The 27445-nt window shown below is 36.8% G+C and overlaps 1 protein-coding gene across 1 annotated transcript in view; it reads right to left on the bottom strand.

The window, feature by feature from the left end:
• ICA1L (islet cell autoantigen 1 like) overlaps positions 1 to 27445 on the bottom strand; it is an 82291-nt gene that overhangs the window by 22284 nt on the left and 32562 nt on the right. Inside the window, exons 10-13 of the mRNA XM_039257392.1 lie at positions 26541 to 26584; positions 13673 to 13747; positions 6319 to 6573; positions 1504 to 1593 (exon numbers count right to left, since the gene is read on the bottom strand). Coding sequence (XP_039113323.1) covers positions 1504 to 1593; positions 6319 to 6573; positions 13673 to 13747; positions 26541 to 26584 — 464 coding nt within the window. The remainder of the gene's footprint in view (positions 1 to 1503; positions 1594 to 6318; positions 6574 to 13672; positions 13748 to 26540; positions 26585 to 27445) is intronic.

Genomic DNA, 27445 nt, shown 5'->3' with positions numbered 1-27445 from the left:
TCTCAACAATAGCCAAAACATGGAAAGAGCCTAAGTGTCCATCCACGGACGAATGGATCAAGAAGATGTGGTTTATCTATACCATGGAATACTACGTGGCAATGAGAAAGAATGAAATCTGGCCATGTGTAGCAACATGGATGGACCTTGAGGGTGTTATGCTGAGTGAAGTAAGTCAGGCAGAGAAGGACAGATACCATATGTCTGCACGTAAAGGAGGATTAGAAGGAACTTAATGGAGGACCATGGGGGAGAAGAAGGGGGTAAATGGTGGGGGAAAGGGAGAGAGGCAAACCATGAGAGACTCTTGAATGCTGAGTACAAACTGAGGGCTGATGGGGGATGGGGAAGAGAGGAAGGGGGGTGATGGACATGGAGGAGGGCACTTGTGGGGATGAGCACTGGGTGTTACATGGAAACCAACTTGAGAATAAACTGTTAAAAAAAAAAAAGAATGAAGAACCTGAATTTAATCACAATAAAATTCAGATAAAACTGAAATAAGAAATATTCTATTAATAAAAAAAACAGTGGAGCAGAGGGACTGTATTCTATTAAAATGCCTGTATTCAAAAATCAAAGAAAAGCTGTGGAAATGTTTTAGAATAAAAGAGGCTAAAGAGACATGGCAACTGAATACATCATGACCCTAGTCTCTCTGTGCAGAGGGGGAATGTGCAGAGGGGACATTATTGGGTCAACTTACAAAACCAGAATACAAATACATGGTAGGTTATAAAAATATGTTAACATTAAATTTCCTAAAGTTTACAACCATACAGTGGTTATGCAATAAAATATACCTGTTCTTATGAAATACAAACTGAAGTATTTTGGGGTAAATTGTAATGATGTATGTAACTCGCCCTCAAGTGATTCAGAATAAAATAACACATGCATAACCAACAGCAAAATACTAACAGTAGATGAATCTAGGTAAAGGGTATACTAATGTTCTTTGTGCTATTTTCACTTATGTATCACTTGCACATTTTCAATTCTTTCCAAAGTTTTAAAAATCCACATCAGTGACTAAGATTATTATGTATCTAAAATCCTGACAGAGTGTCTATTTTCTATGCATACCCTACACAGTAACTACAACATGGACCAATTCTGTGGCAACAATATGGTAAGTACTCAATAAATGTCAGCAATTACTATGTACTAGGTCCTATGCTAAATGCCTGAATGCACTTTTTTGTCAACAGGCATCTTGTAATCAAAGAACACCTTCTATCCTAATGGTATTATCCATTACCAACAATCTTCACTACAAAATATAAAAAATTTAAGTACAGAATTTACTCTGACAAGTTCATAATTTCTATTCAATTTTTTCCACTATGAGGAATGCCAGGTATAACTTTCATTTTAATTCATTACTAATAAAATATTTTCCTGGACAATATGAGGCAAAACTACAAAGTAATTCTTTTCTAAATTTATCTGAATGCAACTGATTGTTAATATGATAGCAAAGAATATAAATAAATAACTTACACTTTGTTAATTTCTTTGGACTCTGTGAAGGCACTGGCTGGTTATCAGTATTTGAAAGAGGAACTTCTAATCCCCCTTGGGAGGCCCAGCCTGTGGGGAAAAGAAGTAAGGAATTATCCACTGTTAGTCAAATAGGAAGCAGCATCAGAAAACATAAGAAAAGGTAAAAATATCTAATGAGTACTTTAATCTTTCTACTAGGGTATGATTCTACAATAGAAGAGGTAGAAAACACTTAAAATGTATCTGAAATTATGGATTTTATCATCAAGTTTAGTTTCAGGCAGAATTAGATCAGACTTCCTAACAATTTTCAAAGTGGTTTGGAAATAAATATACAAGTGTTCTTTTTAAACAAATGCAGATAGATAAGGTATAGAAAGAGAATTTCTAAGGAGTTGGGAGAGAGGAAATAAATCTGACAATTAGAATCTTGAAACCTTTAACTATGTTTATACCCTGGACTCAGTAATCTTATTCCCAGAAATTTATTTAAAGGAAATTATTTAACTGAAGGAAAAAAGTGCATGTATGATTAAGTTTATTGCAGCATTATCTATATAATGAAAAAGTCAAGGAAGGAAGATTATGGAAGATAAATGTGACAAATTACTATGCAGTTATTAAAAAGTATCATTATGAAAACACTCAACACCCAAAAAGCAAATAATCCAGTGAAGAAATGGGCAGAAGACATGAACACTTTTCCAAAAAAGATATCCAGATGGCTAAAAGACATATGAAATGCTCAACGCCAGTCATAATCCGAAAAATACAAATCAAAACCACTTCACACCTGTCAGAATGGCTAAAATTCACAACTCAGGAAACAGATATTGGTAAGGATGTGGAGAAAGGGGAGCCCTTTTGCACTAGTGGTGGGAATGAAAACTGGTACAGCTGCTCTGGAAAACAATATGGAGGTTTCTCAAAAAATTAAAAATAGAGCAGCGCCTGGGTGGCTTGGTTGGTTATGCTCCAACTTCAGCTCAGGTCATGATCTCACGGCTCATGGGTTTGAGCCCAACGTCAGTCTCTGTGCTGACAGCTCAGAACCTGGAGCCTACTTTGGATTCTGTGACTGTCTCCTTCTGCCCCTCCCTGTTCACGCTCTGTCTCTCTCTCTCTCTCTCAAAAATAAACAAACATTAAAAAAATTAAAAATAGAAGTACCCTATGGCCCAGCAATTGCACTAGGTATCTATCCAAAGGATACAAAGATGCTGATTTGAAGGGGAACATGTACCCCAATGTTTATAGCAGCACTATCAACAATAGCCAAATTATGGAAAGGGCCCAAATGTCCATTGACTAATGAATGGCTAAAGAAGATGTGATATATTATATACACATACACACAATAGAATACTTCTCGCAATCAAAAGGAATGAAATCTTGCCGTTTGCAACAATGTGGATGGAACTAGAGTGTATTATGCTAAGTGAAATAACTCAGAGAAAGACAAGTATCATACAATTTCACTCATGTAGAATTTAAGAAACAAAACAGATAAACACAGAGGAAGGTAAAATAAGATAAAAACTGAGAGGGAGATAAACCATAAGAGACTCTTCAATACAGAGAACTGGGTGTTGCTAAAGGGGAGAGGGGTGAGAGGATGAGCTAAATGGGCGATGGCTAACTAAGGAGGGCACTTGCTGGCATGAGCACGGAGTGTTATGTGGGTGATGAATCACTGGGTTCTTCTCCTAAAACCAATACTAAACCATATGTTAGCTAAATGGAATTTAAATAAAATTTTTAAAAAGTACATTATGAGGGGCACCTGGCTGGCTCATTTGGTAGAGGAAGCGACTCTTGATCTTGGGGTTGTGAGTTTGAGCCCCATGATGGATGCAGAAATTACTTAAAAATACAATCTTAAAAGTAAAACGTATCACTATGAATACTCTGTTAGTAAGATGGTGTAGTATTTGCTGTAACGTGAAAAATTAGTTTATAATTAAAACACAGCACTAGAAAGGAATTTAAACTATCCTGTCTACTACCTTCCTTGTACTGAAGAGATCATTTGAAGCCCATGTTCTTACTCAGGGTTCCTAGAACACAGATCTTCTAACTCAGGGCAGCTCACTTTCCTGGTTTACATTACAGGAGAGAAAGAAGTAGACATAAAGAAAAGGTGAGTGAAGTAGAGAGAGTCCTGTAGTAAGAGGCAGAAGACCACATTTTGGTTCCCTCTTAATCGTTTAAACTGCCTAGTTATCTCGAACAAGATGCTCATTAAACACTGAATATCAACTGCCTCAGCCATTGCATGGGAACATCTGTCAGCCTGCAGGCAGGGACCAGAACAGATGTTCTAAGTGGTAAAGAAATATTGTTGATAATGTATTGCCAGAAAATAAGAAAAGAATCCAGTGCTGCTAGAGATGTGGCCAGTTAAGGAGAAAGAGCAATAGGTGTTTATGTGAAGAATGAATCTGTCTGTAAATCTTTATTAGGTCACTGATATGTGTGCAAGAGTAATTGTTTTCTAAAATTTTTTAGCAAAACATCTGAATTATCCTAGATATAGTGCCTCTTTATCAAATAATACTGTCCTTTTTTACTTCTAGGTTAAATTCTTACTGAGTGATTATTTAACTGATTTTTATTTTTTCTTTTCTTTTAGTTTTTTAATATTTATTTTTGAGAGAGTGTGTTTGAGTGTGTATGTGTGCACAAGCAGGGGAAGGGCAAAGAGAGGGACAGAGGATCTGAAGCAGGCTCTGTGATGACAACAGAGAGCCGGATGCGGGGCTCGAACTTACGAACCAAGAGATCATAACCTGAGCCGAAGTCCAGTGCTTAAAAGACTGAGCCACCTAGGCACACCTATTTTAAGTAGGCACTATGCCCAATGTGGGGCTTAAACTGATAACCCTGAGACCAAGAGTCAAATGCTCTAGGAATTGAGGCAGCCAGGCACCCCTAACTGATATTTATTTTATTTATTGAGCTAACTTTATGCTGCTGTCATAGAAAGCACAAAGATAAATTACCATACAGACTGTGTCCTTGAGATACTTGCAGACTGGATAAAGTATGATGGTCTTGCAGATACAGTATGAATGTAAGTATTTTAATACAAAGTATAATACATTAAGACACTGTTAGGTGCCATGAACCATTTTCCCAGGGATAAAATCTACTAGGGGTTGAAAGATAGGAACAGAAGGCAAGATGAACTATGATTATAGCCATTAAAACATATAAAACACTATGCAAGGCCAGAAGTGGGAGAAACCATTCCACTGGGCAGTACTGAATAAGTATTCAAGGCTAGTTGGCTACCACGGAGAAAACACTAGACTGAGAATCTAACACACAGGTGCAAGCCCATGCTTTATTACTGAACATCATAAGCTAAAGCAGCAACACAAGCAATGATGTCTCAGAGGGATCTGAAAATAGTTACAGAAAATGGAAAGTATTGGGGGTGCCAAGGTGATTCAGACAGTTAAGTGTCTAACTCTTGGTTTCAGCCCAGGTCATGATTTCAGTTTTGTGAGTTCAAGCCCCACATTGGGCTCTGGGCTGACAGTGTGGAGCCTGCTTGGGATTCTCTGTCTCCCCCTCTCTCTGCCCCTCCCTAACTCATGTTCTCTCTCTCTAAAAAACAAATAAAAAACAAAAACAGAAAAGAACCCATAAGAAAAAAAGAAAATGTAAGTATTCTGAAGTAAGGTAAGAGATGAGTGGAAATGCAGGCAGAGGTTTTAACCTAGAGCCCATGGTCCTTCATTTTAAGGTAAGCAGGGTGCTGACATAAGAATCTGCTTCTTGGAGAAAGAACTCTTCCATGGAAGCATGGAAGATGACCTGAAGTTGGGAAGGTCTGGTAGGAGGACTCTTGGAGCAGCACAGTAAACCAAATAAGGCTCTAAATGCCTCTGATAATAGAGGAAGAAAGGAGAAGCATGAAATTGGAGACATGTTTTAGAAATAGAATTGACAGCACTTAGCAACAAATATGAAGTGGGGAGCAAAATGACTCCCAAGGTGCTAGGTTGATCACAGGTTGCTGGGACAGCAGGTCAGTAGAGGGAGTCCCTGACATATATACAAAGCAGGTGACCCTTTCCTCAGGAAAACACCCTCTCCAGCTTTCTACCACAACCCTCTAGTCCTGCTGCCTTGCCTAGGAGGCTGCCATGGAACTAGCCTTATCTACTCTAAACTCACAGGAAGAGAACACACCAACCTTTGCTAGATGGAAGAAACAATATGACCTGCCCTAAAGTAGAGATAGCTTAGCAGGTCAAGAGTTTAAAATAAGACACTGAGGGCGCCTGGGTGGCTTAGTCGGTTAAGCGTCCGACTTTCGCTTAGGTCATGATCTCGCGGTTCGTGGGTTCGAGCCCCGCGTCAGGCTCTGTGCTGGCTGCCGGCTCGGAGCCTGGAGCCTGTTTCAGAGTCTGTGTCTTCCTTTCTCTCTGACCCTCCCCTGCTCGCGCTGTCTCTCTCTCTCTCTCTCTCCTAGAAATAAATAAAAACATTAAAAAAAAATTTTAAATAAGACACTGATTTTCTATGTTAAGAAGACATCTGGGAAAGTCAATCTAGAAAATGTGGGGTTTGGTGGAGGTGGAAGAAAAGCAGCCCTTTTTTTCAGTCTTATTGATACACTCCAGTAGTAATATTTGTTATTTTTTCAGTTGATAGGTGTGACTTCAGATTTTAATCTAGTGGTACTAATGTTAAAACCAATATCCTTGTTGATTTTAGCATCCATATGCACATAGTTTTGCTTTACAAGGATTACAAGGATAAAATAAGCCACAGGTGTCCAAATGTTTCAGAGACACTTACTGTTGAAAGCTCCAGCAGCATGAAGGCCAAGATCAAACAGCTGTGAAGGAAGGAATCGCGAGGAATGAGCAAGAGGCTCAGATCCCACAGAAGGCTCCTGGAACGTGAGGCTGGTGCCTGGGATCCCAAAGGCTGGCTGGCATTCTTGGGTAAATTCAACAGTACTTGAAGAACCAGGACTTAGCAAGTTGTTCAGAAATGAGAATTCTTTCTCAAAATCATCTTCCAGTGAATCAACAGGTAAATCTTTTGCAACTGTTGAATGAAAATAAAAACAGAATGGCTCTTTTTGAGGAAATGAGAGTAGGGTGTAGGGCAAATCAAATTTGGTTCACTGTTCTTATACATTACAATGATTTTCTAACATAATTTTTAATGACCAATTAAACTGATTGGAAGTTCATATGAAATTATTTCTAATTGGGTAGGCTATAGATCAAAATGAAGATCAAAAATCACAATGAAGATATAATAGTTAAGAGTATCTATGTGTGAAATAATGAAGCAGCCACTATGTAAGGCAAAAACTACAGGGGATGCAAGAAGTAGAAACAAATTAATGATAATAGAATTTAATATACCACTCTCAGTAAAAAACAATAGACTTTAATATATCACTGTCAATAAAAAATATGCCCAAAAGGCAAAAGTAAAGATACAAAAGATCTAAACCATAATTAATAAGATAGTTATTTTGAATATATATAAAATTAATAGAAAACACACTTGAGCTGCCTGGTTGGCTCAGTCAGTGGAGCATGTAACTCCTGATCTCAGGGTTGTGGGTTTGATCCCTACATTGGGTGTGCAGATTACTTAAAATCTTTAAAAAAAAAAGATAAAGAAATTATATTTTCTTCCTACACACTGAAAATTCACAAAAATTAATTATACTAAAGCACACACATAAAAATCAATGAGTTTCTTAAAGCAGAAATACTACAAACAACATGCAAGAAAGTGAAGTAATTTAAAAAATGAAACTAAAAACTAACAAGTTCTTCTACTTGTAAATTTTAATACAGTCTATTAAACAACTGTTGGTTGAAAGGGGATTGGAATTTCTGAAAAATAATAATAAAAAAGACATTTCAGTTATAATCCATGGATACTTAAATAGCAGTTAACAGAGAAAAAATAATCCTGAACACCTTTACTGATAAAAATGAAAAAGGCTTCCCATATGATACAGTGAGGAAGTCGATGGAGAGGCATACTAGTTTTTAAATATCTGGTGGAAAATGTTTAAAAAATAATCATTAAAGTCTCTAGAAATTGTTCCAAGGACATACATCAAATGAGGAAACACTTAAGAAAATCTATTAAAATTCAGACTATGGTATCTGAACTAAGAACGGAATGCATTCCCTTCCCAATTTAGCAAGATGGAAATTCCACTCTTGCCCTGTGTAGCCAAGAACATAGGGCTCCTGCTCCCACAAGTCTCAGTCAAGAGTTATGTTCCCATGAGGGGCAGGGTATCAGCTTTTCATATCGTGTCCTCAGTTACCTATTGGCTAAGTCAGGGCAGTACAGTCAAGAGGTGCCAGTTCCCATTTCCACCCAGATAACAAGATCCCAGTCATAAGATGGAGACTATGATTTGGGTGTGGGATGCTGAGAATACAAGGGCTCTGGGTTATGCGACCCTGCTCATAATGTGATAGTTTCATTCAGGAAAAGCAAGGCCAAAAAGAATTGAGACTACCATCACCCTCCTCACTTAGCACCCAGCTCCCAGAGCAAGGATCTCGTTCAGAAACATGTCACTGAGAGGTCACCCGGGTGGCTCAGTCGGTTAAGTGTCTGACTTTGGCTCAGGTCATGATCTCACAGTTCATGGGTTCGAGCCCCTCATCGGGCTCTGTGCTGACAGCTAGCTCAGAGCCTGGAGACTTGGTTCAGATTCTGTGTCTCCCTCTCTCTCTGACCCTCCCCTGCTCATGCTGTCTGTCTCTCTAAGTAAGTAAGTAAATAAATAAATAAATGTCATTGTTTCCATCATCAGATAAATGTAGGCCAACTAGTTTGCCTGAAAGAATCAGGGAAGAAGCCTGTGGGGACAAGCCTGCCTAGGTAGGGTAAGAACAAATCTCAGTGACTCTGGGAAATATCCTCTCACAGGAGTCCAAATTTTATTGGTTTTGTTTGCAGAAAAATTTATGATCCAGAGCATTCTTAAAAATAATAAAGCAATCAGATGGAAATTAGTGGTGCTTAACAGCTGGGTGTGATCAGGGAAAAACACTGTCAAAGAGAACCCTTACCAAAACAAACTGTCATCCCAGGGTGACTGTAGGTAAAGCTAATTCTGTATCCTTGTTCCACTGTTGGGGACTGAGGGGCTGGGGAGGGGTGGGGAATAGACTCCACCAAAATAATCCAGCCTGTCACTAAACAAATAAAGCAAGCAAATAATAACAACAAGCCCCAAAGAAGAAGACAAGTAGCCAAAGTTGCTAAAATATATTATCTAAAATGTCCAGTTTCCAACAAAAAACAAGGTAGGCCAAAACAAATGAACAATAAACAGGAAAAGTAGGACCATACGATCGCAAGAAGGCAGGCAACACAAGCTGCCTGTGAGAGCAAACCGAATGTCATATTAACAGGCAAAACCTTTAAAGTAACTCTTATAAATATATTCAAAGAACTAAAAGATAGTATGATTAAAGTAAAGGAAGTATGTTGATAGATATGGTAATTAACTAGATGGAGAGAATCCTCTCACAAGGTATATATTATATCAGCACACTTCAAATACCTTAACAATTTTATTTATCAATTTTACCTCAGTAAAACTGAAAATTTTGTTAAAGCAATCTTTAAAAAGCAAAGAAAGGTGTTGTGACAATACTGTATCAAATAAAGAATATCAATAAAGAGTCAGAAATTACAAAAGAGAACCAAATGGAAATTCTGAAATTGAAAACTACAATAACTAGGGCATCTGAGCGGCTCAGTTGGTTAAGCGTCTGACTCTTGATTTAATCTCAGGTCATGATCTCACGGTTCATGGAATCGAGCCCCATGTCAGGCTCTGCATGGCCAGTGTGGACCCTGCTTGGGATTCTCTTTCATTTCTTCCTCTTCCCTGCTTGTGTGTGAATGCTCTCTCTTTCTATTTCTCAAAATAAATAAACTTAAAAACATTTCTTTAAAAAGTACAATAACTGAGGGGTGCCTGGGTGGCTCAGATGGTTGGGCATCCGACTTCGGCTCAGGTCATGATTTCACAGTTTGTGAGTTCAAGCCCCATGTCAGGCTCTGTGCTGCAGCCTGCTTCTGATTCTATGTCTCCCTCTCTGCCTCTCCCCAACTCACGGTGTGTCTGCCTGTATCTCTAAAATATATAAATCTTAAAAATTTTTTTAAAGTACAATAACTAAAATGAAAAATTCACTCTCAAGGATCACCAGTAGATCTGAACTAGCATAAGAAAGAATTAGCTAACTTTAATATAGACTGACAGAGATTATGCAACCCAAAGAACTGAGAGAAGAAAAAAGACTGAAGAAAAATGCAGAGTATCTAAGTGAAATGGTGGGCCAGTATCAGAAGTACCAGTATACACACAATAAGAGTTTCAAAAGGATGGGGGAGGGCAGAATTTGAAGAAATAATGGATAAAATGTCCCAAATTTGTTGAAAACATCAATGTACTCATCCAACAAGCTTAATAAAACCCAACTAGAATCAATTAGAATCAATATAAAGAGATCTGTATCTAGATACGTCATAGGCAAACCACTGAAAGTGAACAATACGGAAAACATCTCCACACTCACAGACTAAAAGGAACAATATTGTTCAGATAGCAATTAACTCCAAACTGATGTATGAATCCAACATGATGACTGTAAAATTTATATGGAAATGCAAAGAAGTTATAATAGCCAAAACAATTTTGAAAAAAGAACCATGCTGTAGGACTTATACTACCTAATTTCAAAATTTACTATAAAGCCACAGTAATCAAAACAGTGGCCAGTGGTACTAGACAAGGTTAGGTATACAGATCAGTGGAACAGAAACTAGAATCCAGAAACACACCCTTAAGTTTTTTTTGGTCACTTGATTTTAACAAAAATGCCAAGAGAATTCAGTGGAGAAAAGGAATGTCTTTTCAATAAATTGTACTGGTACAAGTAGATATACATATGCAATAAACAGAAACAAAAATAAAACTTACCTACCTTATACTATACACAATTAACTCAAAATGATTATAGTCCTATAGGTAAGAGCTAAATTTATAAAACTTCAAGAATACATATGAGAAAATCTTTGAATCTTGGGTAGGGAGATCTAGATGTGATACCAAGCGAACAACACATAGAAGAAAAAAGTGTTGTTGAACTTCAAAAAATTTTAAAAATTTTGTGTTTCAAGATGCAAAATTAAGAAAATAAGATAACTAGAATATCTACAAGTCGTATGTCTGACAAAGAACTTGTATGAAGAATAAAGAAATCTTGCAATTATAAGGTAAATAACCCAATTAAAAATAGGCAATAGATCTTATAGATTTATCAATAAAGATATATGAATGGCCAATAAACACAAGAAAATATACTCAACATCATAAATCACTGGAGAAATGCAAATTAAAGCCACAAATTAAAAGCACTAGAATGTATATGGTTAACAAGACAATACCAAATGTTGCCAAAGAGTGGAGAAACTAGACCTCCTCATAATTTGCTAGTCGGAATGAAATAGTAGTAGAGCCATTTTGAAAAACCATCTGGCAGATCCTCAAAAAGATAAAGTTAAATTTGCTGCATAACATAGCAGTTCCACTTCTAGGAATCTAATGAATAAAAATTCAACAACCATTCCTAATAAAACTTAAGAAATTAGGAATATATGGATACTTCCTTTTTTTAAGTTTATTTATTAATTTTGAGAGAGAGAGAGAGAGAAAGGGAGGGGCAGAGAGAGAGGGAGAGAGAGAGAGAATCCCAAGCAGGCTCTGTGCTGTCAGAACAATGCCCAACATGGGGCCCAATCTCATGAACTATGATCTAAGCCAAAATCAAGAGTCGGAGGCTTAACAGACTGAGCCAGCCATGCACCCAGTGGATACTTCTTTAATGCCACAAAATTGATACTTGGTTTCAAAAGCCAGCATCTTAATTAATTCAGAAACATTCAACTGGTTTTGGAGGTAGAAACAAATGCAATTAAATAAAAGAAATCAATTACAGTAACATGAACTGGTGAAGAAAAAACAGGATTCTATTTGTAGATGACATGATAGTGTATCTGGAAAACCCTAGAAAATGAATGATGAAACAAACTCTAATTATAAAAAAATTCAACAAGGTAGCAACATATAATACTAACATGCAAAAAAATCAATAGCATTTTGGGGCACTGGGCAGCTCAGTCAGTTAAGCTCTAACTCTTGATTTCTGCTTAGGTCACACTTGTGAGATAGAGGCCCATGTTGGGCTTCATGCTGAGTGTGGAGCCTGCTTAAGATTCTCTCATCTCTCCCTCTGTCCCTCCCCAGCTTCTGGTCTCTCAGAATCAAAATAAATAAATAAATAAATAGAGAGATAGATAGATATCAGAGGTTAAAAAAAAATAGCATTTATATACACAAACTAATAACCAGAAAAGGGGCACCTGGCTGGCTCAGTTGGTAGAGCATGTGACTCTTGATCTCAAGGTCATAAGTTCAAGCCCCACATTGGGCATAAAGATTACTTAAGATATATCTATCTATATAATATATATATTATATATATCTAATAGATTAGATATATACCTTTATATATAATATATATTATATATAAAACTTATACATAATATATAATTACATATATTTATATATTATATAATTTATATATTTATATAAATTTTATATATAAAATATATACCATATATAAATTATATATTATATATAAATTTATATAAATTTATAATATATCATGTATTTTGTATATATAAATTTATATAAAATTATTAAAAATATATCATATATATTTTATATATATATAAATTTATATATATATTTAAAAAGTAACGGAAAAGAAAACCTCAGTTACAATGACGACAAACAAGATAAAATACTGAGAAATAACAAAACTGTTCAAAACCTATATTAAAAAAATCCTGTATATAAAAGATCTACAAGAAAATTTTAAATAGAAAAATATCCCTTGTTTCTGGTTAGGATGTCTCAGCACCATCAAGCTGTTTTTCACATTTAATATAAACACAATAAAAGGAATAATGAGTTTTATGGAGCTGGACAATATAAAATTTATATTGAAAAATAAACATGCAAGAATAGCTAAGATAATAATGAAAAGGACACTAGCCCTACCAGATATAAAAACACAAAAGAAAATTTCTATAATTAAAATCATATGGCATTGGTATATGCACATATCAATGAAATATAAAGGAAGCTCCAGAACAAACCCAAATACATATAGAAACCTAGTATATGACTGGAAGCTATCTCAAATTACTGTGGCAAAGATGGCATTAAAAAAAAGATATAAAAGGATGACTACTTACAAAAGATAATATTTGATCTACTGCTAATACCATATGGCTGCATAAACTCCAAATGAATTGGATTTCTAAATGTGGGGGTGCCTGGATGGCTCAGTCAGTTAAGTGTCTGATTTTTGATTTTGATTCAGGTCATGATCTCAACGTTCGTGAGATCAAGCCGAGTCTGGCTCTGTGCTGACAGTGCACAGCCTGCTTGGGATTCTCTTTCCCTCTCTCTCTGTCCCTTCCCCCAACTCATGCGTGCTCTCTCTCTCTCTTTCAAAATAGATACTAACAAAATAAATAAATGTAAAAAATAAAAGTACACAAATACCAGAAGACAGCATCAATGAATTTTTCTAACCGGAGTTTTCTATATGACAAAAATCAAGATCCAATAAAAGAAAAGATTAATACATTTGACTACATAAAATTATTTTTAAAAATTTACCTGGCAAGAAACAAATGAAAAATCAAAAGACAAATGACAAAGTGGGAGAAAATATTTGCAAAATAACTGTGTGGGGAAGATATTCAAGTTAGTTTCTACTGAGTATCTAAACTTGCTGGATAGGGGAGGTACACTAGACAGTATGACTCACAGTTACACAGATACATCTGGACAAGGGCCCAAACATACAGAACAAATAATGACTTCAATTCCATTGTGATGTGTTACAAAGTAGAAGTGCAGGGTTGCATCCCTATATAGAGACCTATACAGTTTTAATGTTGAGGAATTAAGTATTAAATTAAAAGTAAAGAATTTAAAAAAAAATTTTTAAAAAGTAAAGAATTTTAAATAATAAATTATATATATGATGAAATTATAATTTCTTACCATTTTCATAGTTAGAAACCTGAGGTGTTCCAAATTCTCTTATTTGAAAATGCTTTTCCTTGTGATCTTTGGCTGCTGAAACAAAATCACATAAAAGGCATGCTTATTACTGTATTTTATAATTTACTGTATTTACTGTATTTTGTAGTTATTGGCTTAAGTGTTCAATTGGCCAAATCAGTTTATAATTTATATAAAAGGGAGATGTAAAAATTTAAAGAACCATATATAAAAATTACACTTATATGTGTTTATACATGTATATGTGTTGGTACTATGTGTATATATTAAGCACATACACACACACAGATGGTCCCCTACTGACAATGGTTTAACTTACCATTTTTTGACTTTATGATGCAAAAGAGATACACATTCAATAGAAACTGTACTTCTAATTCTGAATTTACTATTTTCCCAGACTAGTGATATGTAATACAATATTCTCTTGTGATTCAAGGCAGCAGCAACAAGCCACAGCTCCCAGTCAGCCATGTGATCACAGGGTAAACAACTGATACATTTACAAACTTCTGTACCCATAAAACCATTCTGTTTTCAGTTTCAGTACAGTATTCAATAAATTACATGAGATATTCAATACTTTATTATAAAATAGGCTTTGTGTTAGATCATTCTGCCCACCTGTAGGCTAATGTAAGTGTTCTTAGTACATTTAAGGTAGGCCAGGATGAGTTATGATGTTCAGTATGTTCGATGTATTAAATGCATTTTGATTTACATTTTTTTGGTATATAGGGGAACATATTTTTATTTTTAAAAATGTTTTTTAAATTCCAGTATAGTTAACGTACAGTGCTATATTAGTTTCAGTGTTCAACTTACAGTATTTTCTTTTTTTTAATTTTTTAAATTTTTATTTTTTTCAAATAGTTTATTGTCAATTTGGTTTCCATATAACACCCAGTGCTCATCCCCACAAGTGCCCTCCTCCATGTCCATCTCCCTCCTCCCCCCCTACACCCATCAGTCTTCAGTTTGTTCTCATCATTCAAGAGTCTCTCATGGTTTGCCTCTCTCCCTCTCCCCCACCACTTCCCCCCTTCTTCTCCCCCATGGTCCTTCGTTAAGTTCCTCCGAATCCTCCTATACGTGCAAACATATGATATTTGTCCTTCTCTGCCTGACTTACTTCACTCAGCATAACACCCTCAAGGTCCATCCATGTTGCTACACATGGCCAGATTTCATTCTTTCTCATTGCCACGTAGTATTCCATGGTATAGATAAACCACATCTTCTTGATCCATTCGTCCGTGGATGGACACTTAGGCTCTTTCCATGTTTTGGCTATTGTTGAGAGTGCTGCTATGAACACTGGGGTACATGTATGTGCTCCTATGCCTCAGCATTCCTATATTCCTTGGGTAAATTCCTAGCAGTGCTATTGCTGGGTCATAGGGGAGTTCTATTGTTAATTTTTTGAGGAGCCTCCACACTGTTTCCAGAGGGGCTGCACCAGTTTACATTCCCACCAACAGTGTAGGAGGGTGCCCGTTTCTCCACATCCTCGCCAGCATCTAAGAGTTCTCTGATTTGCTCATTTTAGCCACTCTGACTGGTGTGAGGTGGTATCTCAGTGTGGTTTTGATTTTTATTTCCCTGATGAAGAGGGATGCTGAGCATGGGTCTGCTGGCCATCTGGATGTCCTCTTTGGAGAAGTGTCTGTTCATATCTTCTGCCCATTTCTTTACTGGGTTGTTTTTCAGGTGTGGAGTTTGGTGAGTTCCTTACAGATTTNGTTTGGTGGTTTCCTTATAGATTGTGGATATTAACCCTTTATCTGATATGTCATTTGCAACTATCTTTTCCCATTCCGTTGGTGGCCTATTAGTTTTGTGGATTGTTTCCTTTGCCGTGCAGAAGCTTTTAATCTTGATGAGGTCCCAGTAGTTTATTTTTGCTCTTGATTCCCTTGCCTTTGGGGATGTGTCAAGTAAGAAGTTGCTGCGGTGGAGGTCAAGGAGGTTGTTTCCTGCTTTCTCCTCTAGGGTTTTGATGGTTTCTTGTCTCACGTTCAGGTCCTTTACCCATTTTGAGTTTATTTTTGTGTATGGTGTGAGAAAATGAGCTAGTTTCATTCTTCTGCATGTTGCTGTCCAGTTCTCCCAACACCATCTATTAAAGAGGCTGTCTTTTTTCCATTGGATATTCTTTCCTGCTTTGTCAAAGATTAGTTGGCTGTATACCTTTGGGTCCACTTCTGAGTTCTCAGTTCTATTCCATTGGTCTATGTGTCTGTTTTTGTGCCAATACCATACTGTCTTGATGATGACAGCTTTGTAGTAGAGGCTAAAGTCTGGGATGGTGATACCTCTCATTTTGGTTTTATTTTTCAGTATTACTTTGGCTATTCGGGGTCTTTTGTGGTTCCATACAAATTTTTGGATAGTTTGTTCTAGTTTTGAGAAGTATGCTGGTGCAATTTTGATTGGAATTGCATTGAATGTGCAGATTGCTTTGGGTAGTAATGACATCTTAACTATATTTATTCTTCCTATCCATGAGCATGGAATGTTTTTCCATTTCTTTGTGTCTTCTTCAATTTCCTTCATAAGTTTTCTATAGTTTTCATCATACAGATCTCTTATATCCTTGGTTAGGTTTATTTCTAGGTATTTTATGGTTTTTTGTGCAAATGTGAATGGGATCAGTTTCTTGATTTCTCTTTCTGTTGCTTCATTATTGGTGTATAAAAATGGGACCAATTTCTGTACATTGATTTTGTACCCTGCAACTTGGCTGAATTCTTGGATCAGTTCTAGTAGGCTTCTGGTGGAGTCTGTCAGGTTTTCTCTGTAGAGTATCGTGTCGTCTGCGAAAAGTGAAAGTTTGACTTCTTCTTTGCCACTTCTGATGCCTTTGATTTCCTTTTGTGGTCTGATGGCTGATGCTAGGACTTCTAGCACTGTGTTAAACAACAGTGGTGAGAGTGGACATCTCTGTCGTGTTCCTGATCTCAGGAAAAAAGCTCTCAATTTTTCCCCATTGAGGTTGATGGTAGCTGAAGGCTTCTCATAGATGGCTTTTATGATGTTTAAGTAGGTTCCTTCTATCCCGACTTTCTCGAGAGTCTTTATTAAGAAGGGATGCTGTATTTTGTCAAATGCTTTTTCTGCATCTATTGACAGGATCATATGGTTTTTATCTTTTCTTTTGTTGATGTGATGTATCACATTGATTGATTTGCGAATGTTGAACCAGCCCTGTAACCCAGGAATGAATCTCACTTGATCTTGGTGGATAATTCTTTTTATGTGCTGTTGGATTTGATTCGCACAACTTACAGTATTTTCAACTTATGATGGGTTTATCAGGATGTAACCACATCTGAAGTTAAGAAAGAACTATAATACAATAGTACAACTTACATATATGTATTGTATATATATAGTATGTATATATACATATTATATGTATTGTGTATATATAGTATGTATATATACATATTATATGTATTGTGTATATATAGTATGTATATATACATATTATATGTATACATATATATACACATACACATAACTTTTTTTTTTTTAATTTATTTCTAGGAGAGAGAGAGAGAGAGAGACAGCGTGAGCAGGGGAGGGTCAGAGAGAGAGGGAGTCACAGATTGAAACAGGCTCCAGGCTCTGAGCTGGCAGTCAGCACAGAGCCCGACGCGGGGCTCGAACCCACGAACTGCGAGATGGTGACCTAAGCGAAAGTCGGACGCTTAACCGACTAAGCCACCCAGGCACCCCACACATAACTTTTTAATACCCACAGGTATTCAGGTCTCATGTTATATCTATGTTCCCCTGAAAGTTAAAAGTTTTCACATTCCATGTAAATTGGTATAGCCATTATGGAAAACAGTATGGATGTTCTCACCCAAATTAAAATTAGAACCATCAAATGATCCAGGAATGCCACTTCTGGCTATTTATCCAAAAACAAACAAACAAACAAACAACTACTTTGAAGAGATATACACACCCCATGTTCATTGTAGCATTATTTACAATAGCCAAGATATGGAAACAACCTAAGTGTCCATCAATGGATGAATGGGCAAAGAAAATGTGGTATATATATATATTGTGTGTATATATATATATGTATATATACACAATGAAGTTTTAATCAGCCATTAAAAAAAAAAAAAAAAGAATGAGATCTTGCCATTTGCAACAACATGTATGGACCTTAAGGGAATTATACTAAGTGAAATATGACAGAGAAAACAAATTCTGTATGATCTTACTCATTTGTGAAATTTAAAAAAGAAACAGGGGCACCTGGGTGGTTCAGCTGGTTAAGCCTTTGGCTCAGGTCATGATCTCACAGTCTGTGAGTTCAAACCCTGCATCCGGCTCTGTGTTGACAGCTTAGAATCTGAAGCCTGCTTTGAATTCTGTGTCTTCCTCTCTACCCTTCCCCCACTCACGCTCTGTCTTTTTCTCTCTCATAAATGAACATTTAAAAATTTTTAGTTAAAAAAAGACAAACAAAAACCAAGCCCACAGACCAGATTTGGTGATTGCCAGAGGCAGGGGACAGGGGGTGGGGAGTAGGCAAAATAGGTGACTAAAGGGGGAGGGGCTGGGTGGTTCAGTAGGTTAAACGTCTGGGGACTCTTGACTTTGGTTCAGGATATGTCATGTTCTTGTGAGATTGAGCCCTGCTTCAAGCTCTGCACTAACAGCACACAGCCTGCTTGGGATTCTTTTTCTCCCCCCTCTCTGCCTCTCTCCATTCATGCTTGTGCGCACTCGCGCGCTCTCTCTCTCAAAATAAGTAAACACTTAAAAATAAATAAATAATAGGGATATAATGTCTCACATGGTGACTAGTTAATAATACTGTATTGTATGTTTGAAGTTGCTGAATGAATAAATCTTAAAATATCACAAGAAAAATTTTTTTGTAACTATGTATGGTAATATGTTATCTAGACTTATTGTGGTGATCATTTCACAATATATGCAAATATTAAATCATGCTGTGAATCTGAAACTAGTGAATCATTCATATATCAATTAATATAAAAGTTTTCACATTCAACAGCTTATCCTCTCCCTAGTGGACCTGTGTCTAATTCTGCATTCTTTGAAAGTCCTTTTTATATTTTGTTCTGCCTGATCTCCATGTCTCTGCACAACAGATATTTACTTTATGTGTGAACAGCTGTAAGCAGCTTCTCCACATTCCTCCCCTATACCAAAGTGAGAGTAGTAGTCATTTCATACCAAGAGAAAGATCAAACATATGTGCTAAAAGACAGCATACTTTTAGGGTTTTTTTTTTTTCAAATGTTAAAAACCAGGGGCACCTGGGTGGCTCAGTCACTTAAGTGTCCGCCTCCCGATTTCAGCTCAGGTCACGATCTCACAGTTTCGTGAGTTCAGGGCCCGCACTGGGCTCTGTGCCAACAGCCAGAGCCTGCTTGGGATTCTCTGTTTGTGCTCTTTCTCACTCAAAAATAAATAAACATTAAAAAAGAAGAAGAAAAATACCATACAAATCAAAGCTCCTCAGGCAGAAAAAAATGTTTAAAAAAAAAACTATCTCGGGGCGCCTGGGTGGCTTAGTCGGTTAAGCGTCCAACTTTCGCTTAGGTCATGATCTCGCGGTTCGTGGATTCGGGCCCCGCATCGGGCTCTGTGCTGACTGCCAGCTCAGAGCCTGGAGCCTGTTTCAGAGTCTGTGTCTCCCTCTCTCTGACCCTCCCCTGCTCACGCTGTCTCTCTCTCTCTCTCCTAGATATAAATAAAAATATTAAAAAAAAAAACTATCTCCAAGTTTGTGACAAATTATGCCCCATTATTAATTCAGAAGTCAGTTTCTCACATAATCTACCTGTACCTCATTTGCAACCTAGTAAAAACACAGAGACCAGAAACAAAAACAAAACCAATAACCAAACAAAGAGAAACATAAAGCCCAAGATTTTGGCATCTTCAACTATTATTAAGGACATTTTTCAAAAAGATAAATGAAAGGTAAATATCTCCTATATACAACATGAATAGTCTTGCTGATATATAGTGAACTTAGAGGGTGTAATACATCTAAGGACAAGGTAGTAATATCTGTACTACACTCTCATAAAATTTGAGGCTCAGCTTGGAAAACTAAAAGAAAATAGAAAAAATTAAATCAACCAAAGTAATCAAAAGACAAACAAAATCAAAAGAAAAGTACAAGGAACTCAGGGTTATTTAGCAAAAGACATAGAAGAAAGCAAATACTAACAAAAATAAAACTAGTTAAGCTTTTATCATACAGAGGAAACTTTAAGCCAAGAAGTAATATTAGGAACAGAGAGGTTCATTATATTGATAACAGATTAATTCACTGAACAGATATAAGAATGCTAAATTTATAGGTAACCATCACTTTAAAATTCTCAAAATATAAAAAATTTAAAAATACAAAAAAAATGAAAATCTACTTAAAGAGCCAAGATTTCAAAATACATTTCTCAATTATTGATAAATAAAATAAATTAAAAATTACTAAATATATAAAAGACTTAGAGTAGCATAAATAAAAAGCTTGATGTAATAGATATATAGGCTCCTGCATTCAACAGTTAAAGAACACATATTCTTCTCAAGCACATGGGATAATTAGAACATCTGGCTACCTTTTAGTCCCTAGAGAGGGTCTCAATAATTCAAAGAATCAGTATCACAAAGATAAAATTCTCTGACTATAATGAAATTAAATTTAAAAATCAATAACAGGGTGCCTGGGTGGCTCAGTCATTTAAGTGACCAACTTTGGCTCAGGTCCCGATATTGTGGTTCGTGGGTTTGAGCCCCATGTTGGGCTCTGGGCAGATAGCTCAGAACCTGGAGCCTGCTGTGGATTCTGTGTCTCCCTCTTCCTGCCCCTCCCCTGCTTGTGCTCTGTCTCTCTCTCAAAAATAAATAAACATAAAAAGTTTTTTTAATCAATGACAAAAAGATTAACTTCAATATCTTCTTAATTTGGCAATTTCAGAAACACAGTTTAAGATCACTCATGGCCATAGATCACAGAAGGTAGTATGAAAAGTTTAAAACAATTTAAATCAAATGATAACGAAAATACTATATATCAGGGCACCTGGGTGGCTCAGTCGGTTAAGCGTCTGACTTTGGTTTCAGCTCTGGTCCTGATTTCACGGCTCGTGAGTTCAAGCCCCACATTGGGCTCCATGCTGACAATATGAAGCCTGCTGGGTTCATTCTCATTCTCTCTCTCCCTCCCTCTCTCTCTCTCTCTGCTCCTCTCACTCTGTCTCTCTCTCTCTAAAAAATAAATTTAAAAAAATTTTAATTTAAAAAATACTATATATTAAAGTTTATGGACATCCATACAATAGATTAAGCAATAAAAAGGAACTACCAACACAAATTATGTCAGGGATAAACCTCAAAGAGTGTTATGAGGTGAAAAAAGTCAAGTACAAAAAGACCACATATTGCATGATTCTAGTAATATGAAATGCCCACAAAAGGCAAATTTATATATAGAGAAAGTAGATTAGTGGTTGACTAGTAATAAAAATGGGGATTATAGCAAATGAATGTGAGGGATCTTATTAACGGGAGGATGAAAAGATTCTAAAACTGACTTACAGAGATGTTGCAACACTCAGTAGTAACTAAAATTACTGAATTGTACAACTGAATGAGTTTTGTGATATATAAAATATACCTCATAAAGCTTTATTTTAAAAAAAAATTTTAATGTCTTATTTATTTCTGAGAGAGAGAGAGACAGCATGAACAGGGGAGGGTCAGAGAGAGACAGGGAGATACAAAATCTGAAACAGGCTCCAGGCTCTGAGCTGGCAGTCAGCACAAAGCCTGACGTGGGGTTCGAACCCACAAACCATCAGATCGTGACCTGAGCCGAAGTTGGACACCTAACCGACTGAGCCACCCAGGTGCCCCATCATAAAGCTTTTTTAAAAAAACTTGTGGGATACAGAAAAAGGGAACTTTTAGCCTTAAAAAAATAATAGAAAATAATAAAGAACTAAAATTAATGAAAGAGAAACAAAGATTCAATAGAAAGGATTAACAAAACCAAAAGCTGATTTGTTGACAGAATAAACCATTCATCTGGAATGAAAAAGGGGGTATAACTACTGATACAGCAGGTTTTAAAAGATTCAATAATGCTACAAATGAATGGTAAAACTACACCACTATCCATTATACTCCATTTGGAACTTTAAAAAAAATGTTCTCTACCTGGTTACAGAATTATCTATACAGAAGTAGCTAACCTTTTGAACATTCATTTGAAGCTATGTTAGATATATAATTCCAAAATTATTACGGCTTGTTTTTCAGTATGATCTCTATGTGTACACTTAAAAATGCCTCTCATGTGGGGTACCTGGGTGGCTCAGTCAGTTAAATTTCAAACTCTTGGTCTCAGCTCAGGTCTCGATCTTGGGGTCATGAGTTCAAGCCCTGCATTGGGCTCTGTGCTGGGTGTGAAGACTATTTTTAAAAAAATGCCTCTAATATTTACTGTACACCTATCCTGTGCTATGTAGTTTATAAACATTATATCTAGTCCTAATGTCTCTGTAAGGTAGGAGTAGATGACTCCTATTTCAGATGAGAAAAATGAGGCATAAATGATTTGTTTTAAAAAGCCAGCACTCAAGCACAAGCCAGCACTTGTTTTAAAAATCAGCCAGCCTGATTTTTCTGGCTCCAAAGCCACACTAATTGAATATATATGATATGTATTTATAAAAAGATAATAATATGAATTTAAATGTGAGAAAAAGCTTGAAACTTAATCATACAACTCTGTGAAATAAATGTCTATATTAAGAGTCCTTATATTCGAAAAAATCAAAATTCCCTGAAGAAAACAAGTAGACTCTCTGATTAGGTACTGCTAGAAAGCTAATTCACTGTTGAGCATAGCCTCCAGTCCCACATGACCAGAAAGCTTGCAATGACCATGGGAAGTTGCAGAGCATATCATATTACCCACCCAGACAGAGAAGTAGTTAGCAGCACCCCTAAGCAGGAAGCATAACCTCCAGCTTCCTTGTTAGACTAGGAAGGTCTAACAGTGACTCTGGGGAACATCACAGCCCAGCTTACAGCACTGCCTAGCGGCAAACCCCAGTCTATAGCCATGCCTGGCACTGGAGCCCAGCTGATGGCTATGCTCAGTTGCTGAGCACAACCTGCAGTCTCACCCGGGTAAGGAGACCAGTCAGTGACCACGTCCCCTGTGAAGCAGAGCCTCAATCCCTGCCCAATGGGGTATAGCATGAGGTCCAACCAGCTAGGAAGTGTGGCTAGCAAACTTGCACAACAGCAGAGCACAGCCACCATCCTGCTTGATTTAGAATTGAGCCTCCGCAGTCCTGCCTAATTGCAAACCACAGGCTGAGGCCACATCAGACCATAAAGCCCTGCCTGTGACCGTGCATGAATGAAGAGACTAGGCAGTGGCACCCAGTAACCCTGCCTGATCAGAAAGGACTTTGAAGCCCTGATTAGTGATCCTGCCTGACCTCTGAGCACAACCTTACCAGCCAACAACACTGCTTAAACACAAAATATAGCCAGTAGGCCACCCCCACCTCAGAGCATGAGCAGCAGTTTTACCCAGTCAGAGCCAACAACATGTTATAATTATGTTGTCAAAAGTCAAAGAGAAAGCAGCAAGAGAAAACTGACTTGTCACATATGAGGGAGCCCCTATAAGAGTGTAAGCAGATTTCTGAGGAGAAACTTTGCAGGTCAGGAGAGAGTGGTAGGATATATTCAAAATACTGAAAGAAAAAAACTCAGTGAAGGACAATATACCCAGCAAAGCTGTCTTTCAGAAATGAAAGAGAGATAAAGCCCTTTCCAAAGACATGGGAGCTGAGAAAGTTCATCACCACCAGACCTCCCTTACAAGGAAGGCTAAAGGACATTCTACAAGCTGAAATGAGAGGATGTTAAATAAACCCCGTAAAACTGCATGAATGTGTACAACTTGTTGGAAAGGGTAAATATATAATCAAAGTTACATTCTATAATATTGGAAGACTGGGGCATAAATCACTTCCAACTCTAGTTCTTTTTTTTTTAATGTTTATTTTTGAGAGAGAGAGAAGAGGGCAGACTGCAAGAGGGGGAGGGGCAAAAAGAGAGGGAGAGACAGAATTAGAAGCAGGCTCCAGGCTCTGCACTGTCAGCAGAGAGCCTGATGTTGGGCTTGAACCGACAAACTGTGAGACCATGACCTGAGCTGAGGTCGGACATGTAACCAACTGAGGCACTCAGGCACCCTTAGTTTTTTTTTTAATGTCTATTTTGCGGGGGGGGGGGGACAAAGAGAGGGAGACACAGAATCCAAAGCAGGCTCCAGGCTCCCAACTGTCAGCACAGAGTCTGATGTGGGGCTCGAACTCATGGACCACAAGATCATGACCTGAGATGAAGTCAGACACTTAACTGACCAGCCACCCGGTTGGTGCCCCTTTCAACTCTAGTTTAAAAGTTAAAAACAGGGGCGCCTGGGTGGCTTAGTCGGTTAAGCATCCGACTTTCGCTCAGGTCATGATCTCATGGTTCGTGGGTTCGAACCCCGCGTTGGGCTCTGTGCTGACTGCCAGCTCAGAGCCTGGAGCCTGTTTCAGAGTCTGTGACTCCCTCTCTCTCTGACCCTCCCCTGCTCATGCTGTCTCTCTCTCTCTCCTAGAAATAAATAAAAAACATTAAAAAAATTTTTTTAAGTTAAAAACAAACATTAAAAAGAACTATAACTACAATAATTTGTTATTAGATACACAATGAAAAAAATAAATTATAATATTAGTAACCTAAAAGGTGAGGAGGAGAAATATACAGAGTTTCTACATGCTACTGACGTTCTTATCAGCTTAAAATAGGATATTATTTCACGTAAGCATACAGAATGGAATATTATTCAGCCATAAAAAACAATGAAATCTTTCCATTCATGACAATACACGGGCCTAGAAGGTATTATGCTAAGTGAAACAAGTCAGACCAAGAAGGACAAATACCATATGATTTCCCTTATATGTGGAATCTAAAAAAAAAAAAAAGCAAAACAAAACAAACAACAACAAAAAGAAACAGACACACAAATACAGAGAACAAGTGGCTGCCAGAGCAGAGTGGTATGGGGGCATAGGCGACATAGATAGCAGGGATTAAGAGGTACACACTTCCAGTGATAAAATAGATAAGTCATGAGGATGGAAAGTACAGCACAGAAAATACAGTCAACAATATTGTAATAACTGTGTATGATGACAGAGGTGACTACAGTTAACATGGTGAACATTTTGTAATGGACATAATTGTCGAATCACTGTGTTCTGTACTTGAAACTAATATATGTCAACTCTGTTTCAATTAAATGTATATTTTAAAAAACAAGGGAAAAAACTCCTTGACAATGTGGCAATGATTTTTTGCACAGGACACCAAAAGTACAAGAAACAAAAGCAAAAACAAAGAAGATGATATCAAACTAAAAATCTTCTGCACAGCAAAAAGCACAAAAAAACACAAAATAACCACAACAAAACAATCAACAGTCAAAAACCCAACCACATTTGCCTACAGAATGAGTAAAATATTTGCAAACCATGTATCTGATAAGGGGCTCCTATCCAAAATATGTAAGGAACTCAAACCCAATAGCCAAAATAAACAAACAATAACAGTCTGATTAAAAAATGGGCCAAGAACCTAGATACACATTTTTACAACCAAAGAAGACATATACATGACCAACTATACATGGAAAGGTGCTCAACAACACTATTCACTCATCAGGGAAACACAAATCAAAACCACACTGAGAGATCATCTCACACTTATTAGAATGACAGTTATAAAAAAGACAAGATTTAACAAGTGATGGACAGGATGTGGAAAAAAGGATGTGCACTGTTGGTGGGAATGTAAATTGGTGTAGCCACTGTAGAGAGGAATATGGAAGTTCCTCAGAAAGTTAAAAACAGAACTACCATATATTCCAGCAATTCCACATCTGGCTATATATCCAAAGGAAACAAAATTACTATCTTGAAGAAGTATCTGCACCCCCATCTTCACTGCAGTCTTATTTACAATAGCCAAGACATGGAAACAACCTAAGTGGCCTTCACAGATAAATGCATAAAGAAAATGTTATTTATGTACATACGTAGTAGAATATAACTGAATATTATTTAGTCTTAAAATAGAAGGAAATCTTACCATTTGCAATAACATGGATGAACCTGGAGGGCGTTATGCTAAGTGAAATAAGTTAGAGAAAAATAAATAGTGTATGATCTCACTTAAATAGGAGATCTTAAAAAGTCAAACTCAGAAACAGAACAGACTGGTGGTTATTGAGGTCTGGGAGGTGGAGAAAATGGGGAAATTTGGTCGAAGGGTACAAACTTCCAGCTATAAAATAATTAAGTTTCAGGGATCTAAAATACAGCATGGGACTATAGTTAATAACATACTTGATAGTTGCTAAGAAAATAAATCTTCTGTTCTTGCCCCCACAAGATCTATAGTAACTATATGAGGTGATGGATGTGTTAATTTTATTGTGATAATCATTTCATAATACATCCATATATCAAGTTACACTGTGCACCTTAAACTTACACAGTGTTATATATCTATTATAACTCAATAAAGCTGGGGAAAAGAAATTAACTCAGAAGTGTTTGTATAGAAGAGACTTATAAATTGACTTAACATGTTTTCTAATTGAATTGATATTAATACAATCTGTTTTAAAAGGTTGTGACAAACTGTTTTGACGTTTAAAATGTGGTCATTTCACATTTTAATGAATTTACCATCTTACCTGGTTTACTTCCCAAGCTCACTTCCTCATCTGACAAAACTAACCTAAAGTAAAAACCATAAAATGCAAAGAATTTGGTTAAAATACACTCAGGATTCATATTCTACAGTTTTATATGGTTAAGAACATTTTTTAACTGAGATAACATATAAAATAGTTGCCCAGTAGACAGATATACTAAAATCTGAGACAAATGTTCCTCTTCTTTAGATCTACATAGACCACGAGAATAATCGTTCATCTCTTATTCTTTGAACAACCTACACTGTCTGACGAAGCACCAGGCACCATGGTCACTATTACAAGCACTGTGCTAAGTAATACATCATGGAGAACGTCTGTCACCAAAGTCACTGAGTATGAGGTTTAGTTTTCAAGCACTGAAGGATCTGCTCAAGAATACTTGAGACCTAAATAGAGGAAATGAAGAACTGCAGAAAAAATTGAGTACTCTATTTTGGAACAGCAAAGTGATATTTGCAAAAGAAGCTTCAATTGCCTAAAATATTCTCGGAAAATACTAATTTTGGATATTTATATCATCCATCTGGGATGATAATAAAAAATTAGACAAAGACATTGAACATACACTTAGGCATTATTCCTGGAGTGTGACCTCACAATTCTAGTATTAGAAGTTGCTTGTAATAAATCCTTAAAGATACTTAAAAAGCAATACAGGTATCCCCTGCTTTTTGGAAGTTTGCATTATGCTTCTCTGGAAGATCTCTATTAGTACTTGTCTTTGCTAACTGAAAGAAGTCCGAAGAGGATTTTCACTTTTACAAAAAAGGCAAAAAGCAAAAGTAGTGTTAAGTGTTTATGATGCAGGGAGCCCTCATGGAGGCAGTGTGCACCCTGAGCAGCAACAGTAGCACCACCAAGCTCCTTCCCTGGGAACTACA

The sequence above is a fragment of the Hyaena hyaena genome, unplaced genomic scaffold (assembly GCF_003009895.1).
Source record: "Hyaena hyaena isolate Hyena2069 unplaced genomic scaffold, ASM300989v1 scaffold_615, whole genome shotgun sequence".
In the NCBI taxonomy this organism is placed as follows: Eukaryota; Metazoa; Chordata; class Mammalia; order Carnivora; family Hyaenidae; genus Hyaena; species Hyaena hyaena.
The sequence above is the reverse complement of the archived record's forward strand: the minus strand, read 5'-3'. Positions and strand labels throughout refer to the sequence as shown.